Source organism: Ornithodoros turicata, chromosome 1 (genome assembly GCF_037126465.1).
Source record: "Ornithodoros turicata isolate Travis chromosome 1, ASM3712646v1, whole genome shotgun sequence".
In the NCBI taxonomy this organism is placed as follows: Eukaryota; Metazoa; Arthropoda; class Arachnida; order Ixodida; family Argasidae; genus Ornithodoros; species Ornithodoros turicata.
Genome location: NC_088201.1, coordinates 9,473,277 through 9,492,996, shown reverse-complemented (window position 1 = coordinate 9,492,996; position 19,720 = coordinate 9,473,277). Strand labels below are relative to the sequence as shown.

The following is a 19,720-nucleotide window of genomic DNA, read 5'->3' as shown; positions in this document are numbered from 1 at the left end:
CGATACCAATGCTACATTGGATTGAAGTAGTATTGCTACTGTAAGGGCTTCTTGATGCCAGCTTCTACGTATAAAGCCAAATGCAATGCTCTGCGGTACTATGTTCTTGTAGCACACACCAAAAATGTGGAAGAAGCGATTGACCAAATGTTACATTACGTGCTTTTTTTTTTTTTTTTTCAAGGTGGAAACACTTGCACAGTCGCTTTTTTCGGTAAGTGATAGAGAGAAAACTTACGCTGTTTCCTTTGCATTTCTTGTAGTAATCAATAAACGAAAATGGCAACGATATGTTCAACGGAGTGTCCTTGTACGGACTGGCATTCCTCTTGCGTGCTTCAAACGCCACCATCAAGTCGACGTACCCAGCGGGCCTTTTCAACTTGAACTGCTCCATAAAGTCCGCTCCGAAGATATCGTATAAAAGCTTCTCAAACTCCATGTCTATGCCCACAGATCCGTAGGGACCTCCAGTTGCTTTGTGTAACTCTTTCAGCGTGCCATGCTGATCATGCAGCTCGTGGACGGTAATGTCCACAGTTCCACCTCCGCAGTCCACTACCATGTAGCGTGTTCCTGGTGACATATAAAAATCGGGTTATGTCATTCGACAGTTGAACAACACACAGTTTAAAAGGATGGTACACTCAGAAGGCAAGGCTCTTCAATGCCACCATGGTTTGCGCAATCAGTGTCTGTCTGTCTGCAAAGGCATGCAGATATCAGACTGCATGTCGCTTGATTGTTACCTGCTACAATAGCCGAATGACATAGAGATGAAAAAGTACGTCTCTTGCTTCCTTAGAAAGGGACGACGTTCTACCACCTCTTTCTTTTTCCTTTTTTCTTTCTTTCTTTTTAGTTTTTCACAACAACCAAACAAAAGTCCACCTGTTCTCACTTTCGATTGATACATGTCAGCGATTAAATCACCGAAGGCCACTGGGCAAGGCATCATGACGTCACGGCACGAGCGAAGCAGCCTTGTGTTCGAGAAGTCAATACCACACACGAGCGGACAACCACAGTATTTGCGCGTGAATATTATACATCATGCGAATCGTATACAGGGTGTTTTAGTTAAATCCCCGGGCTAAATAATTCGCGAACGGGTGCTCCAATCGAATAACTTTCTTTTTTACAAGCATCTGTCCGATACCACCTACAATCTGCGCACCGTGTGAATGAGTGGGAGGTGCTCATTATTTAAGTTAAATTTAAATGAGTTTCGTGAAAAAACGTAACCTCTAAAGCAGGGCGCCGTCGACATTAAAATGGGTACTACCCCTTTTGGGATGTTCAGTGGACACCTTTTAGAGAAAAATCTGCCACCGAAGCGGGTCATTTGTTGCAGTAATTAATTGGTTTCGGTTTACGTATTTTTGTCGCGGCTGGTCGCGGCGAAGCGCAAAAGGACGTACTTCATTGGTGTAATTCATTGATGGATAAGGGAGTGAAAGAGCGTCCTTTTGCGCTTCACCGCGACAAAACTATGTAAACCGAAACTAATTAATTACTGCAACAAATGACCAGCTTCGGTGGCAGTTTTTTTTTCTCTAAAAGGTGTCCTCTGAAGTTACCAAAAGGGGTAGTAATCATTTTAATGCCGACAGCGCCTCGCTTTAGAAGTTGTTTTTTCACGAAACTCATTTGAATTTTTATTTAAATAATGAGCGCCTCCCACTCAGTCATACGGTGCGCAGCTTGTAGGCGGTATCGGACAGATACTTGTAAAAAAGAAAATTCGTCTATTGGTGCACCCGTTCGCGAATTATTTAGCCCGGGGATTTAACTGAAACACCCGGTATAGAATAGTGCGTATTTATACAATTTAACAAGCCCAAGCATATACTAAAGCCATAGCACACTAAATGCGCATACAAATTGATGCGTTCATAATGGAATATTATGGTCGGCAAATCGCTAGTAAATGAATATTGCCTTCATTTCCCATAAAAAATGTGCAACTCTTAAAAACTAAAGGAAAGTAAAGTGTAGTCGAACTCCTTAACAACGAAACTCGGGACCGCGAAAGAAATTCGAAGTAAAAGTCACTTTGTTAGAGAGGTTGTCTGCCATGTCCTATGGGGCTCTGACGGGACCACGAAAAAAATTCGTTGTAGTAGTATTTTCGTTAAAAAAGGCTGATACGTTTTTAAAAGAAGGATGCACAAACACTTGGGGGAACATGGGAAAAGGTGTTGAAATTTGTGCTCCTAGAATATATAGTACTTGAAAACTATTGAATGTCAAAAGTTTCAAACTACAATGAAAGTATTCTTTTGGTATCTGTACAATAGCATAACAGATGTGAACAAGCATGAAGGCTCTTGTTGGTATTGTCAACGTAACACAGAGTATGTCATGCAGCTCGAATAGAATGCACAGATTTTAAGGCAGAGAAGAAGAACAAAATACTAGGATGCACCAGACATCAGCAGAACATGCTACACAGGGTGTGTCACGTACGTAAGACTGACCAGATTTTTCTTAAACTTGCGATTTATTTTTCTTTCGGAAAAGTCGTTGAATATATATCTTTTCCCGATGGGGCCTACTTCAAGGTGGTGGAGTATCAGTAATTAGTGCACCCGTTGATTAACTTTCATAATTAATCTCAATAATTAGTGAAAATAGGTTGACCGTGTAATTGCAAGGCTGTAGAGCACAACCCTGAGGAGACAGTCTAGTCTGTTCGAATTGAAACCGCAGCGCTTTTCTGAGCTCTAGTAAAGAAACATGCGAAAATGCACACTTTTCGAGCGTTCCGCGAGATTTGCGGCCGCTTTCTCCTCTCCCCCCTCACGGTGTCACCCTTTCTCAAATGACATCAGGCTGTTCCTCAAAGCATGGAGCACCCCACTTTGTCCGTAGGAGTGAGTGTGAGGGGGTGTAGTGATGCAGTTTTCTAGCCTACGTCATCGCCAAAATGCCGCCTTTCATTTTGTTTCCTCCATTATCTGGTTTGACCTGCTCAACACCCCCCCAAGACACAGTTCGCGATGTCATCCGATAATGGCACGCAATAAAGCTGCCAATCCATATAACTTCCAAAAACCACGCAGATAAGAAAAATAAAATCACTGATTCCGCTGCTCGATAAGTGTGGTACGTTCTTCCAGGTTTTAACAAAACCAAAAATAACGGTATCGACTGGGACACTAGGAGGCGGGGGGGGGGGGGGGGCACTCTTACAAATGAACTTCACCGCACAGTACGCTCCTAGCCAACCATCATCTCGAATGATATCGTTATCTGTAGGGCCCGGACTTTTAGGCGCTAACAGGTAGCGCTCTTCGTCGGATAAATCATTCTAGGCCAACCAACCTTCTGAAAGGTGTTGTTTTATCTTCCGATTGGAAGGAATGTTGATACATAAAACGGGGCGCGCCCCCTTTCTCAGCTTATCTGGAGACAGAGCGATATCATCCGCGGTGATGATTGGCGTACTGCGTGCTATGCGGTCAAGAGCGCCCCCTGTTAGTGTCTAAAAATCCGGGCCCTAATTATCTGCCTTGATTTGTTGAAAACGGGAGGCGTACGCCTTTTTGTGGCACTTATGCTGTCCATAGTTGTCACAACAAAGGCGTACGCCCCCCGTTTTCAACAAATCAGTGCAGATAACGATATCATTCGAGATGATGGTTGGCTAGGAGCATGCTATGCGGTGGAGTTCATTTTTAAGAGTGCGTATGCTTTGAGGAACAGCCTGATGTCAGTTGAGAACGGGTGACAGCGAGAGGGGAATAGGAAACGGCGGCCGCGAAACTCGCGCAAAGCTCGAAAATCGTGCGTTTGCGCATATTGTTTACTAGGGCACAGAACAGCGCTGCGGTTTCCATTCTAGCCGACTAGGCTCCTCCGGGTTGTGCTCTAGGGCAACCTATTTTTACTAATTGTGAAGATTAATTCTGAAAGTTAATTAACGGCTGCACTAATTACTGATACAACACCACCTTTGAGTAGGCCCCATTGTGGGAACAGATATATTCGACGACTTTTCCGGAAGAAAAACAAATGACGAATTTAAGAAAATTCTGGTCAGTCTTACGTGACGCACCCTGTATGTTACGAAAGATCGCTAGCTGGTGCTGCGTGCTACACCACTGGAAGTGCAAGGAAAACCAAGAACACATTCATGCATTCGCACATACAGCAACCTCGATACATTGATGCCCCTGCTTGAAGAACGCGACTATACAGGGTGTTCAAACTTAAGCTTTCACGAGCGCTACGCAAACACAGCGATGACAGGAAACCGGATGATAACTAGAGTAGCTTGATGGGCTTGTTGGTACATGACTCGGAGAACAAGGAGCAGTCAAAAACAGGGACAACGACACAAGAACACACACACAGAGGCTCCTCACACAAGGAGCCTCTGTTTGTGTGTCTTCTTGTGTCGTTGTCCCTGTTTTTGACTGCTCCTTGTTCCCCGAACCGGATGATAACTTTACGCTACTTGTGTAAGAAACAGGTGCTGCTAATTATGTAGCATCTGTTTCTTACTCAAGGAACGTGAAAAATAGCACCAGTTTTCTTTTGTTCGCCTATTTATAAAGTGCTAGTGAAAGCTTAATTTTGAACACCCTGTATAGCCCGCAAATGAACCGCATGTAGTGCGTTCCGCAAGCGGCCATTTTCACTGCGCGACACTTGACACGTCGAGCCCACATGCGCTTTTTAATGTCCCCGGCATTGTGTCAATGTTTCAAAGGTGAAAAAGTGGCAGGATGGGTTAGCAGCTTACAGTTAGGCTACTCTATGGCTTAAACCTATCTACGTTTCAGTTGGACGAACCGCGGTCATCCTTGCCGGAGTTCCACTTCTATATACAGGGTGTTTCACCTAAGGTTAAAAAAAAAAAAAAAAAAAAAAAAAACTCTAACTGGCGACGTACTCGCCGGAGTACTGTCGGACTTTCGGCAATTACCTTCTGAAAACTTTTGCCATCATTGAGGGAGGCTTTGGACAATTTTCAATTGCGGGAAATTTATTTTTTCCAATTGAACTTTGAAAATTGCCAAGCGAACCTCACTTTTTTTTTTTTTTTTTTACAGAAATATGAAGTCCTCTACGGATAACCGCAGATTCAACAAAAACTATGCACAGTATCCCAACAGAAATAGTCGAAAAAAATTAGCGAAAATTACGCTTTAGCCCCGTCTGCTTGATTTTCGCAAAAACGCGCGCCGCGTGACAAGTGCGTCTAGAGGAGGAAGTGTCCCCGCCTTCATTTGTTTTTCCTTCCTTGTGATAAGACGGTTATTTTGTTTTCATTGTAATATGTCGGTAGTCACGAGCATCAAGGTCAAAGCGGGGGAACGAAAGTTTAAACAAGCGGCGGGGACACTTCCTCCTGTCGACGCACCTACACTCTTAAAAATGAACTTCACTGCATAGCATGCTCCTAGCCAACCATAATATCGAATGATATCGTTATCTGCCCTGATTGGTTGAAAACGGGAGGCGTACGCCTTTTCTGTGACAATTATGAACATCATAAGTGTCACAAAAAAGGCGTACGCCTCCCGCTTTCAACAAATCAAGGCAGTTAACGATATCATTCGATATTATGGTTGGCTAGGAGCATGCTATGTGGTGAAGTTCATTTTTAAGAGCGTACACTCTTAAAAATGAACTTCACCACATAGCATGCTCCTAGCCAACCACCATCCCGAATGACAACGTTCTCGCCCCTGATTTGTTGAAAACGGGAGGCGGAGCCTATTCTGTGCCGTGCATAATGGCCACAAAATAGGCTCTGCCGCCCGTTTTCAACAACTCAGGGGCGAGAACGTTGTCATTCGGGGTGATGGTTGGCTAGGAGCGTGCTATGTGGTGAAGTTCGTTTTTAAGAGTGTACGGCGCGGTCTTCTTTGCGAAAATCAAGCAAGCGGGGCTAAAACGTAATTTAAAAAAATAAAAAAAATTACAATTTAAAAATGTGCATAGTTTTTGTTGGGTCTGCGGTTATCCGTGCAGGACTTCATATTTCTGTAAAAAAAAGTGAGGTTCGCTTAGCAATTTTCGAAGTTCAATTGAACAAAATAAATTTTCCTCAATTAAAAATTGTCCAAAGTCTTCCTAAATGGTGCCAAAAGTTTCTAGAAGGTAATTGCCGAAAGTCCCACAATCCTCCGGCGAGTACGTCGCCAGTTAGATTTTTTTATCACCTTAGGTGAAACACCCTGTATATGGGAGTTGGCTTATCACGGACGAAACGCAGAGCCTTGCAGTGGAACTGCTTGCGCTTATCTAGCCACACATAACCAAGTTCGCATGCTGTTTGAATCGGACGAGGCCATTCAATGCGACAGAAAAAGGAAGACCATGACATTATCACATCCTGGCTCTTGCCAATTCCGCAGAGCATGGTCTAACTGTATAGTGCGTGTAATTCAATGTAATGAATGCAACTTAAATTCAAATAATAAGGCCTAGAACGTAAAGCTTAGCGGAATAATTCAGAGGTACAATAAACGCACGTAAAGTGAATGTCTGAGAAGGACGCTGGTAGTATGCACTCTTAAAAATGAACTTCACCGCATAGCACGCTCCTAGCCAACCATCATCTTTACTGATATCGCTATTTGCCCTGATTTGTTGAAAACGGGGGGCGTACGCCTTTTTTGTGACACTTATGCTGTTCATAATTGTCACAGAAAAGGCATACGCCTCCAGTTTTCAACAAATGGGGGCAGATAACGATATCACTCAAGTTGATTATGGTTGGCTAAGACCGTGCTGTGCGGTGAAGTTCATTTTTAAGAGTGTGCGTCAAGTTTCTTTCTCAGGCAATTGCCCCCTGCAATGTATACTGACTGTCGCAGAAGGCGAAATATAGATAATTGCGGTTATATCTCTTTTTCTGTTTCGTCAGCGAAGTGTTTCTGGCGCTGGAGGATTGGAAACACCTATGCGATTATAACAGTACATCAGCATTATCTCCGCGTATGAGCTGCGCACATGTCCCAAGTGTCATTTATGCAGTTTCCACGCTCATTTGATTGGATCTGGATGAACATTGCTTAGCGGGGCATTCCGCAATAGATCAGGATTCTAGACATCAAAACACTATAACAGACACGCAAAGAGAAGATGCAATGCAAACATGACACTGACTAGTACCTCCGTAAAGATAATCCTCTATAACTTCTGAACGCAAAGACGGTAGGAAGCCGAGGTCTGCAAAAAGGGAATTGCGGCAAAAGTTAAGGGCAGCTGCCGCTTGCATGACATTGACATTCAAGCAGAAACACGCGGACAAGGCAATGCAAAGAACTGCATAAACACACGTCATTCGAATGCAAAGACAGACACAGCATACGGGAACTATGTATTCATGCGCTCAGGCAAAATAAACATGCTCAGCATGTGCAAAGCAACGTGCCACACAGAGAAACAGGGAACTATGAATGCTACACACACAGCAGTGCACTATTATTGTGAGCACTATATACATGCTACAGATGCACTGTTAGGTCTGATAACGGTAGAAGTGTGCTGTACAGACTATTATGGTTTATGAATCTTTACATTATTCTTTGGTGTCTTTTATAATTAACGCAATCTGCAAATGCAGAATCCCGAATATCTTTCACAGAGGTGCAGAAGGTAACTTTTTGTACTTATTGTGCTGGTTTCTCCAGCTTGGGAGATTATTTCATTCGGTATGCAAATATTGAAATTATTGACAATGCCTTTCCTTGGTTGAACACTCGTTATAGTACCACTCTGGACTTAAAAAAAATGCTGTTTATCTTATAACTTCGTACGATAAGTCTGCGCCACTCAAGCACTCGGTACGCAAAATGTAAATGCAGTCTGTAAATGCGCTTTCACGAATTTTCGAAAGAACCCGCAAAACTTCCTAGTTTCAGATTCCCCAAGAGTAGATGACGTCACCACGAGCTCTGGCGTTTGTCTCTTAGCAACAGCGCACGGGCTTTCTTTCTTCTCTTTCTTTCGTTCCTACACTGGAAGACTGCCAGCAGCGATAGTGGAGAAGCAATGTTGCCAGACACATTGCGGAATACGGACCCTATGACGTCATACTTCTCATAACTAAAAGTTAATTTTACAATACTTCCGTGTCACACGAAGGAAAACTATTTTGGCAGTATACAATGTAAGACAGGTAGATTGCAATGGCATAGATTAGGTAGGATTGTGAAGAGACGTGATTTGGTCTGCAGTGGCACTTTAGTCCTGTAACTCAGGGGTGCAAAGCGTTTCAATAATCCCGATTCCTAGAAGGAGCTTCTCACACGCAACTGCACACAACGGAGGCGTATGCGCGAGAAGTCGAAGCACACTCTTAAAAATGAACTTCACCGCATAGCACGCTCCTAGCCAACCATAATCTCGAATGATATCGTTATCTGCTCTGATTTGTTGAAAACGGGAGGCGTACGCCTTTTTGTGACAATTATGAACAACATAAGTGTCACAGAAAAGGCGTACGACTCCCGTTTTCAACAAATCAGAGCAGATAACGATATCATTTGAGATGATGGTTGGCTAGGAAGGTGCTATGCGGTGAAGTTCATTTTTAAGAGTGCAGTCGTGTGATGAGGAGGCATCTGCTAAAGGATGGGATGGGATGGTACGACGCTTACGTCCTCCTAGCGCACAAACTTCCGTTTTGTCGCAGCTACGGGCAATAATAAGGTTATCCGCTCCTATGTGTGCTTTCTCACTGACTGCCATTTAACAAGAGTCAGAATCTATGCGGAGTTCATTAGCCATCGTTGGCTACGACTATCGCGCATGCGTCACGTTGAGAGTAAGAACCTGGTTTGTCCTCAACAGCTCGATCCACGTTCAAGTCAGGAATAATGTCCCTGAAGAGGTAAAGTCTCGTTGGAGGCGGTGCATCAGGAACCAGCTGGTGCATCCGCAGCTTCCGGCAGTAGATGGAGGCTGCCTCTGGCTCCAGGGCAATGATCAATTGATCCGGTGAGTCGGGTGATCCAATGCCCGCCTGGAAGTAGAGCTACACTTAGTTTTTTTTCCGACTCCAACAAGGGAAAGAACGGGTTGAAACCTTGTACGCGGCCGAACGCATAAACTGCTTGGCAGGCTGCCTCCAGATAGCGGGCACGGTCACCACCCATCGGACGTCGTCTGGCAAAATAGTGGTGGCTGACTGCTCACTGAGCTCTTTGAGCGCTTGGTCACGGAAATAGCGTAGTGCGTGGGCAAAAACAGTGAGGGCTGGCATGGGTTTGCCGTTGGCAGCAATGATCTCTGTATCGCGGCTAAGGTTCTGAAAAAGAAAAAAAGAAACAGTATGTGGTCAGGTCGGTTAGCACGAACGATGTTTGTCTTGAGGCACTGCACCCAAGCAGCACAATGTACTGAAAGTCGAGTGCAATAGGGGTGGACGTGTAGGTGGAAGGCCTTGAACAGACTGGTGAAACTAAAGAACATTGATAAGACACATACCGTCCACCCCTATTGCACTCGACTTCCAGTACATTGTGCTGCTTGGGTGCATTATGAGCCGGCCTTGAAATCAACAGTGACATGCTGGAAGCACAGGTATATCTACAAATGCGTGTTTTTGTTGTTTTTTTTTTTGTTTTCCACTATCACGTTAGCGCCGCAAAGCAACTGTGGCTACAGATGGCGGCGTACAGATGAGGATAGATGGAGAGAGGACAGCACGAAGGAGTAGGGGACAAGGGGGTTAGTATACGTCATGGGCCTACTTCAGGGGGAACTGTGCCGACATTCGCCTAGAAGGTGTTCGGAAAACCCAGGGAAAACCTCAGACAGCGCAGCCGGTGGTAGGATCCGAACCCACTACCTCCAAGTCAGCACCACACCAACGCCTTCACCCACTCGGCCATGCCGCTGGTACAAATTGCGTCAAGTCAACTGTGACGCCCAACAGGCTTTTTTGGAAGGACCAGCGTCTACTGAGAGTGCATTTCAGTAGCGTAGACGGAAAGATGTTTTTGGAGGGGCTCTATGGGAACTTTGCGTGGGAAGGAGAATTTCAACCCCAGTTTTCCCCTTTCCCAAATGCTCTACCAAAGGTACGAGTTCGAGAGAAGGGTTGAACCCTCGAAATCGCCACTGGGGCATGCGAGGTTGCCGAAAGTGAGGGACACCGAAGTTGCTCTGACAGGGAACTAGGCGGCGACACACACAACCCCCTTCATAAAGGCACATGCAGGAGAAGTGACCGGTATATTTAGGATAACGAAGATATGAAAAAAAAAAAAAATAAAGAAAAACCAACGGCTAAAAGAACGTGATGAAAAACGCTCGATTAGTTCCAAGAAAATTTCTCAAACTGGCGGGGATAAGGGGGGGGGGGGGGGCTGGACGCAAGCCCTCGTATGACCTCTGACTCGCTCTTCTCTTGTAGACACTAGCAAATTCAAACCCCCATCCCCCGAAACCTTTGGTAGTGCATTTGGGAGAGGGAAACGAGGGTGCAATCCTCCTCCCCCAGGTAAAGTTCCCATAGGTCCCCTCCCGAAATATTTATCTGGCTATGCTACTGCTAACGCGTACCGCAACAGAAAAGACACTGGATAAAATGATGCTGATTAGTTGTTGTGTACTGGCGCTTGAGTAACTATGGCCACGGGATAAAATATCCAAGGAAATCGCGTTGGCCACAACACTATACAAGCACTCCCATAGGCAACGCATATTCTTTTGTACCTCATTACTATGCAGCGTCATCTTGAACTTCTCAAAGAACATCCATCGCTTGGCCTCCTGGGCGTCAAGGTCGTGGTAGACATCACGTGCCGTGAACCCAAACGAGTGGAACTCTCCGTCCGGGTTGAGCAGCAACGTCGTCGGTGTCTTCTGGTTGATGATACCAGGATCTCCGCCTGAACACGCGCGCCAACGTACACAGATTAACTCAAGCGTGCCACCGATGCCATTCACAGCAGCCACAGTGCACACCCGATAAGCATCAGCCACGAACACGTTCAATTGATGATGATGAGACCACACCCAGTGTCAGGCCGACCAGGTTGTCTTCTAGTCTAAGACATACGACAGCACAAAGGCGACGAGCACGACGAAGTAAGTACCAGGTAGTGAGATCCAAGACCGTAATTAAAGCCGTCCTAAAAGCATGGATTACGTACGTCGCAGGGCTTCTTGTGCGGATGACTATGATCAGGATTAAACTGGTCTCGATGCCCTACGTAGTACTAGTTTTAGTTCTGGATCACTGGGGACGAGCTGTGTATACTGGAGTATTATAATTAGCTTCCTTTTTTCGAGTAATTCTGAAAGCCCAAATCCACAGTCGAGATGAGCATTAGTGCTCTAGTATTATTTTGCGGTGTATATTTATTGTATGTGATCGATTATAATCACTTATCCGCTGTCGTTTATTTCAAAATGTCCGGGGTGATGATTCTTGGATTTAAGTGGCTTCCTGAGATAAATCTCTCTCAGGCTGTTATCAGACCCTGCAAATCTCTAAGCATAGTTCACGTACACACCTCTTCTACACAACGAAGTCATAATGTTGTTCAAAAAATCATCTCGCACGTAATGCATGGCGCTATTGTCCTTTGAACGCACCCTGTACATTTCCAAGGTCACTCTAAGATGTGCATCAATGGGAATGACTTCATGCGCTCAAGGTCGTCTTCTGTGAAAGGCCCAACAACAAGTTCTGAACTGTGTAATTTCATGCAGCGGGGCGTATTAAATAACACAAAGACGTCGTTGTTCGCTACAAAGTTCGCCGCCTTCAGCAAATGACTGGGCTGCCAAAGCCACACCTCAGGGCATTTCAGTTTTCAAATGTCGAAAAAAAAAAGGTCGCCCATCAGAGATTGTAGACGCGATTTCAGTTTGGATCACTACGTGTGAAAGTTACATCGTATTCAACCACAAGACACTGTTGTATAGCCACTGCCAGACTTAGCCTTATAGCTTCTCACACTTGATCACGCCACAATTTAGCGCATAAGACACACAACCGGCAGGACTGGTCTGCATGGTACAAAAAGGAAAGCAAAAACTGCCAACCTCCTTCACGCTTCAGTGAGTGGTAAATAGTTTCGGGTGTCCCACTATTTTATTTCGTAGAATAATATGAACGCATATATTGAAACCCCTGTCGCCTAGATAACCAGCAGACCGTCCGATTGCCGAGATGGTGCCGTTCGCCAAGTATGTTCATCTTGCGCAATTGGGTCGTCACTATTTCAGGAAAATGACAACAGACGCATAATTCTATGACGAGTAGAGCAAGCTCTCGCGTATAATACATTTTTCTGATCTCAAATAATACATGAATTGAAAACATATAGACACAGGCACTATTTCGGGCAACACTTTCATGGCGTAACGCTTTGGCGGTTTCAGTTTAAGTGACATCGCTACAGATCGGTTGGTTTCGGACAAGGCTGTCTCCACGTTCAGTCTCACATTCTTTCACGCTACAGACCATGACGCGCTACCGCCTACGCAAGGATGGTTTTATGACCATCACACACGTGTATTCCATCTTTCCCCTGGAATAAGGAACTTAACTTACCTTCCCATTTCCTCATCATGTGGATGTTGTCCGGGTCTCGTGTGAAGCTAAACGCGTACCCGCTGTACGTGGTACCAAAATCAATGGCTACCACGATAAAGTGGCTGCCGGTACCGGATCCTGGACGGCTGGCCACACCGCTGTCCGCAGTGTCGCTGCGGCCCAGCTGCGAATCGTCTGCGAGCAAACGCCAGTGGCTGAATTAATCGAATTAAACCCGCTAATGAAAGACATTACTTACAAGCGGATAATATAAAATATGTGGTCAGTGAAATATAGTAAACGCATACAGGCAAAAATGGGAAAAGTCTAGCACTCGCAAGTGAATAAGATAAGTATTTAAAGAGATTGAAACATTTAAATAATTTATTTTACTAAAGAACAAGCTTTCGGACGGAGTCCGTCCTCCATCAGGTGCGATATATTGAACACTTGGTAGATATAGTTTTATTATGTGCATTATGCACATTAGTTCAATGTATCGCACCTGATGAAGGAAGGACTCCGTCCGAAAGCTTGTTCTTTAGTAAAATAAATTATTTAAACGTTTCAATCTCCCTAAATACTTACCTTAAACGCATACAACCACGTGTATGGAGATAACGTTCAGTATAGTGGGGAAAATAGCGAAATGTCACGCACACAATGAGGTTCACACTGCAGGGGTGCTACCCCGTGGTTGTGGACCACAGTGTGTGGAGGAGCCCGAATTATCAATCTCTTACCCGGCATGACACAGATGTCTCCAGAGTCCGACGGTGGCTTGTTCGACTGCGTCTGTGACTTGTCTCCGTTGCTGTGGACCTCCGCTTCTACGTCCACTTCTAACCCATTGTTCTTGTTAAACAATCCAATCCGTTCCGTGACGCCATTACCTTGGGATTCGCACGGCTGTTTTCTGAGCGACCCCCGCGTCTTGGAGAATGCCTGGTACGCTTTCTTATTCGAACCTGGCATGGAGACTTCTTCGATGAGGTTGTCTTCCTGCGCCTCCGCATCGGTGACTGGATGCCTGGTTGACGTCTCGTAATGCCTCGCCGGTGACTCTGTCGGGACACTCGACCGCTTCGGATAAATCGGAGGTGGCGGACCGTCCACGTACGCGTCTTCTTCGTCACCAATGGACAGGTCTAACTGCTTGATAACTTGCATGGCGTCGTGGTCGAGAGCATCGTTGTCATGCTTTGTATCCGTTTTCTCTTTTGTGTAATGAGTGGCGCTGTACGAGGCGGGAACATGATCGATGTTCTGACTAGTCATCTTTTTCAATATCTCTTGCACGTTCGATGTCTTGTCTGATCCAAACGAATTTCTGGTGGCGTCCTTCCGAGACGTTATGCGAAAATGAAGGTCGGGTTTCCCCGGTGGTGCCATGGGTCGTCTTGAAGACTGGGAGCCGTTGCTAATCCTGTCGACTGCTTGCCTGTCAGATGTAAGCATAGTCTGGCAGAAGTCTTGAAAGTTATCACTTAATATCTGTCGGGGTACGCGGACGTTGGTGTTGAAGCAGTGGTTAATTGGTTCTCTGTTCTCGAGGCCTTGTCGAGAGCGTTCACCCCAGGAAGTAGGCCTACAACAGAGCGTTCGATCTCGAAGACAACACGCGTGTGAATGATCTAGAAAGCTCTTGCTGCGATAGTCGAGCGTTGAAAGTCGAGTTCGTCGCACGGGTTCTTCGACGCTGTACTTTGCTGGCAGACTATGGCTGAACGAAGCGCTGCTTCGATCCCTCAAAGGAGGCACTGGCAAGTCTTGCTGGTATGTCACAGTGGTTCTGCCATGGAACGCAGTCTTTCGCTGGCATTTCGGTGTGGTGAGCACCCCAAAGACCGTCCCTTCTACGCATTCCTGGCGGACAACCGTTTGGGTAGGTAGCAACGACGAATGAAATCTCCTCGGTTGACAAGGCTGAGGATCTGGAAGATCGAGATACTTTTTGAGAGCTGTCAAAACCAGAAAAAATCCTGGGAGTTTCAAACTACCGGGGGATGCATGATACGCTATACAGATAAAACTAGCGTACACGCAGGCAAGTTGGTGCACAAGATCCATGACGACGAAGCCTGAACTTGGGACAACACGACGTAACGTAACACACACGAGCACCATGGTACGCGTACAACACTAAACTGAGAATCACTGGCAGGATCATAGTAGATTAACAGCAGCGAATGGAGGTTCACACTAAAAGGGTGAAAGGCAAAATTTTTATGTTCAGCGAACGAGCTTTTTCTTCAGCACACAGTATGATCAGTAGTCACGCGAGCGCGACATACCAGGTAAGTGAGAGAACACTATGCGTCTTGTACCAATGGCTTCCTACGTGTGTTCCGTGAAACGCACAGGTTCCACGACGCTCTTTCGCGGTGTGGTTGGAAGTCAGAGTAACTTTTTGAAGTGAAAATTTATGTTCCAAAGCATATATGCATTTGAAGGCATCAGAGATGGCAGAAACGAGAACACGAGAGGTCAACGGTAATACGACCAATGACGTAGGAGGCCCTTTTTATTCCATAACCACGTCAAAAGACGGCACAACAAACAATAGCTCTCAGCCGTTATGGCTCGTTTAATCAAGCGCAGCAACGGTCATGGAAGCGCGGCTGCGGCATGCAGAACAAATCGCCTCAGTAGGTCATCGAACAATTTTCTTCAATGCTTATATTGGGAATATATAAAACCCTTCCACATTCCTCCTCGCTCGTTACTGATCCTCTCCATTACCCGTCTAATCGTAACACTATCAGGAGGTTTAGCGGGACAAAAAAAGGTGGGAGACAACAGCCTTTATGCTCTACGTCACGAATTGATCTCGTGTGCAGGAAAGGAGACAAAAAGAAAAAGTGATGCAGTGTTGCCAGACATGTCAAAGAAAAAAAAAGGTGTCTGCACACAACGCAACGGTACCACGATACATCATTCGGGGTGTAACGCAACAACCACACCGCTAGCGCGCATTCAACAAGGCCGTTCGGCGTGGCCAGCATGCAGTACGAAAGAAAAGGACGCCCGAAAGGGGGCTCATGTGGTCCGACTCGACGGCGAAAGACAATAAAATTGCTCTTCCTAATAGGTTCGTAATGCTCGTTACGCGCGCGTGTGTGTTTGTCCCCCTCAACGGCCTTTCACAAAAATAACTATCGTGACATCCGTTGGTCTTGAAACAGTTACACACAAAGGATTGGAGCAGAGGAGGTCTGTCAGAAAACAGTGACATAATACTTAACACAATGCAAGAGACGTTACGCGTTACACGTGGTGGTGTTTTCACCGAGTGAAGGCTCGTTCGCACTCTATTCGGAGAGGCCACGAAACTAGTTTGAAAGACAACAGTGTGGAAGGCCTGAGCGATGGGCAAGACACGTAAACGACACAACACGAGGGCTCATCCTGTATACGTGGTGTACATACCTGGGTAAGTTACTTCTAAAATGTAATGCAATTACATTACACATTACTCCAGTGAGAATGTTATTAAATTACATTGATCATTACTGCAATTGAAATGTAATGAAATTACGTTACAATTACTACAAAAAAGTAATGGCATTACAAAGCTATTACTGCGAGCCCAATCACACTCTTCTATTTGTCTCTCCTACATGCCGGGCTAGTGTGCCACGTATGACGTATCGTTCCACAAGGTAGAGACGAAGATGACACAATGTATCACGACAGTAGTACGATGGTCCGTAGGGTGGGGCCCGTAAACAATGATTCTCCAATGCCACAAACCGTTGGCCTGGACACTCGATTCTTTTGTAAAAAGTAATGAGTAATGTCATTAAAATTACTGCCCAAATGTAATTAAATTACATTACAAACTACATAATACCGAAAGTAATGCATTACATTACAAATTACCAGAAAAAGTAATGTCATTACTGTAATTTCATTACAGTAACTACATTACTACCCAGGTATGGTGGTGTACGTGGCTCGTGTACGTGTCTTACCCATCGCTCAGGGTTGCCTATCATGAAGTTTATCCACCAGCTAGCCTGCATCTACGCCATTCTACCAGAGTATACAGTGAACCCTCGTTAATATGACCCCCGATAATCTGACATACGCGCTTTACGACCATACTCTTGGGGAACAATGCTGTGAAACCCTTCTAAATCACCCCCGTTAATATGACAATTCCGCATTATGACCAAAATTTTCGGGAACGACCATGGTCATAATAACGAGAGTTCACTGTAGAAGGCTTCCATGTGTTTCGGGAACAGATTTGAAACGCTCGCATGTCTCCTGAGCTCGTTTCGAGGCCCCGCCTGCATCAGGCCATACTTCTTTGAAAACCGCATGCGTATACGTGCGTGCGATGCTGATGTAACACTTATTAGATTATATGCCTACATTCAGTTCAAAATGGCACAGATGCACTGCATGTGCATACATTTTCCATGATCACCGTTGTCTCGCGACGTAAAGCCCCGAATTACAAATTACATACATTTTCGCGGGAAGCCGTATACACTCAGATGCCTCCCTGCTTACCAGAAATAACAGACTTCTTCGAGGTAACTCTTTAGCGTGGTTAGAGACAGTGCCTTATCTGGCTTATGGGCAGCTAATAAACCGTCGAGGGAAGCGGAGCGAGAACACGCACACGCGGAAGGTTGTTCAGGGTGTCTACCAAATTGCAGCCTTCAAATTCCCTGACTTTTCCAGGTGTTCACTGACTATTTCAAGCGAATTCCCTGACAAAAACAAAAGGGAACTTGGTGCCTGCTCATACGTTTTGATACCAGATCCAACATAAAACAGACTTGAAGAAGGAGGAACCAGAGACACAGAGGAGATTTATCAGTCATAAAACAGACCATTTATTAAGTATTTATGAGGCTACCCTACTTTTCTGCGTCAGAGCTTGTCATACTGGTGAACTGCTACTCGCAGTAACGTTCACTCTAAATCTTTTCACACCTTTAAGGTGTAACAACGTGCATGGCGCACGCCTCTTTAGGTGTAATTTTGGTAACATCTTAATAGAGCACGATTTCGCACAAATTTTCTTTACTCGAGTGTTGTCTGTCCTCCAAAAATTCAGTCTTGCAACATCTCAACATTGTTCAACAGTATTGTAGACACTTGCGCGTGCTCGATTATCGATAGCGATGCATATATGCATTAGCTCGTACCTACGATATCCAAGACATAATGATAGCAAGATTTGCACTGACACTTCTTTAGTAATGCTTTCCAAAGTTTGTAAAATATCATCCTGGAGACGCAATGTTACGCAACCAGGTAGAATGTTCATAGCGCACACCTTTAAAGGTGTGAAAAAGTTTACAGTGTTGCTGCGGCATCGCTTCTCAACCACCGGTCGGCACTCGCGATTCGCCGCGCATCATCACGGCACTTGTCTGCGATTTTCCCTGACTTCAGCTGCTTTTCAGCCAAATTCCCTGACAATTCCCCGACTTTTCCAGTCACATCAAAATTCCCTGACTATTCCCTGTTTTCCAGGTTGGTAGACACTCTGTTGTTGAGCGTGGCGGCTTGTCTCGCTTCTCTGTTGATGACAGCTCTTTCTTCTTGTATATAGTGTAAATATCATCTCGCAGAAAAGACTGGCTCAGTGTCTACTCGAAATAGTCGTCATTCTTCGAGGCGGCGGTTTCGTGTGCACCAACCTGAGAAACGAACCTGTTCGATTGGAAACAAGGGGAACTGCCCACGTTCGAGTGTGGCCAGTAAATAGTGGGAGGGCAGCAGACCGGTGTTGCATGACCCGTTTCAGAGAAGTCATAGCGATCGCCTGTTCTTCTTTGAAAGAGGACGACCCAAATCATAAACGATCCCCAGTATAGCGAGTTTCATCCTCCCGAAAGCCACTCTCGCCTGGTGCACATACGATGCAGCTGTACATATACGTATATATATGTTCAAATTGTGCAGATAAGTATGAGCTGTCCACATGAAATGACACACGAGGAAAGGCAATATATTTCCACGAGCTATTTTTATTTGGTTATTTTTGGCAACGAGCTATAGCTTTATGAGATGTCAAAAAGGGCTTACAACTTAAGTCATTTTGCATATGAGTTTATTTTCACCGGTTATTTTTCACGTACTGTATAGGGGACACGGTTGTCTAAAATCAGCACTCCGCGGCTTATCTCATCTAAAATCTCCAGGTGTTGCGAGACTATTTCTTTCGGGTAATAAACGCGTGCAGTACATCGTCCACCTTCAAACACAATATTGGCACAACACTTCCAAGCGCAACCGAGGTAATATATGGGACGTCGAAGTACTGACAGGCGATTTTAGCTAACCGTGTCCCCAACAGTGCTTCAATTTATCTTTCAGAACGTTCTTTGCGTAGGTAGAAATAATAAAGAAGAAGAAAAAGTGACGCCAGAGCGCACCACCAGCTGTGACTGGTTGTACAGCACCTGCTCGAGCCACCGTATTAGTTGAAACTAAGTACGCGTCACACTTTTCGTTTGTAGAATCTAGGACGTTGGAGAATAATATACGACCTCTCTCTCTGACGTTCTCTTTTTTCGTGGTTCCGATCTAATAAATGATGAAAGCTGAGACGTTTGCTTGGCTCAGTGTAAAACAGATAGCCTGCATTCGCTGAGTGATTAATACCCACTTTAGCTTAAAAATAGTTCCTAGAACAGCCCCACTGGGTATTATATTCATAGAACAGTTTACCGCGTGAGTGGTGGTTCTTCGTCGATGATATCGGCAGGAAGTCTCGGTTGTTCTCCTTCAGATGAGACCTTGCATGTCCGAGAGACCATATAAAACGGTCTATCGAACCGGATTTCTGAATCACCTGCACTGGAACAGTTTCAAGGTCGCGTGGAACGAACCGGGAATTGTGGGTCGCGATGGATTTCGTTTGGCCTTAAAAGACGGTGAAGTGAACTCTGCTTCTGCATTTCGGTGAGGACTAAGACACGGTCCGACAGTTCATAGCGTCCGATTCCTGTGAAGAGCGCTTCACTGCATAACGGTGCATAGTAAGGGGAAGGCGACTTTACAGTTTCATCGTGCCGGTTTCAGTTCAGCGGGTGCGATGAATTATTGATTAATAGTATTCACGCGAGAAGTGTACAGAACTAGTGCAGGATATTTATGAAACTTGTGTGGAACCGTACTATATATATAACTTGCGCTACAAGAATACGTTAAAATAATGCAGAATTACAGCTTAAGTAC

The 19,720-nt window shown here is 45.2% G+C and overlaps 1 protein-coding gene across 2 annotated transcripts in view; it reads right to left on the bottom strand.

The window, feature by feature from the left end:
- The window catches only part of LOC135377437 (heat shock 70 kDa protein 12A-like), a 72,391-nt gene that overhangs the window by 2,567 nt on the left and 50,104 nt on the right, over positions 1-19,720 (bottom strand). Inside the window, exons 3-9 of one of the 2 annotated variants that reach the window (XM_064609841.1) lie at positions 13,258-14,448; positions 12,533-12,709; positions 10,684-10,859; positions 9,050-9,271; positions 8,797-8,986; positions 7,132-7,188; positions 239-576 (exon numbers count right to left, since the gene is read on the bottom strand). In XM_064609841.1, coding sequence (XP_064465911.1) covers positions 239-576; positions 7,132-7,188; positions 8,797-8,986; positions 9,050-9,271; positions 10,684-10,859; positions 12,533-12,709; positions 13,258-14,448 — 2,351 coding nt within the window. The remainder of the gene's footprint in view (positions 1-238; positions 577-7,131; positions 7,189-8,796; positions 8,987-9,049; positions 9,272-10,683; positions 10,860-12,532; positions 12,710-13,257; positions 14,449-19,720) is intronic. The other variant, XM_064609842.1, reaches the window with a different exon arrangement.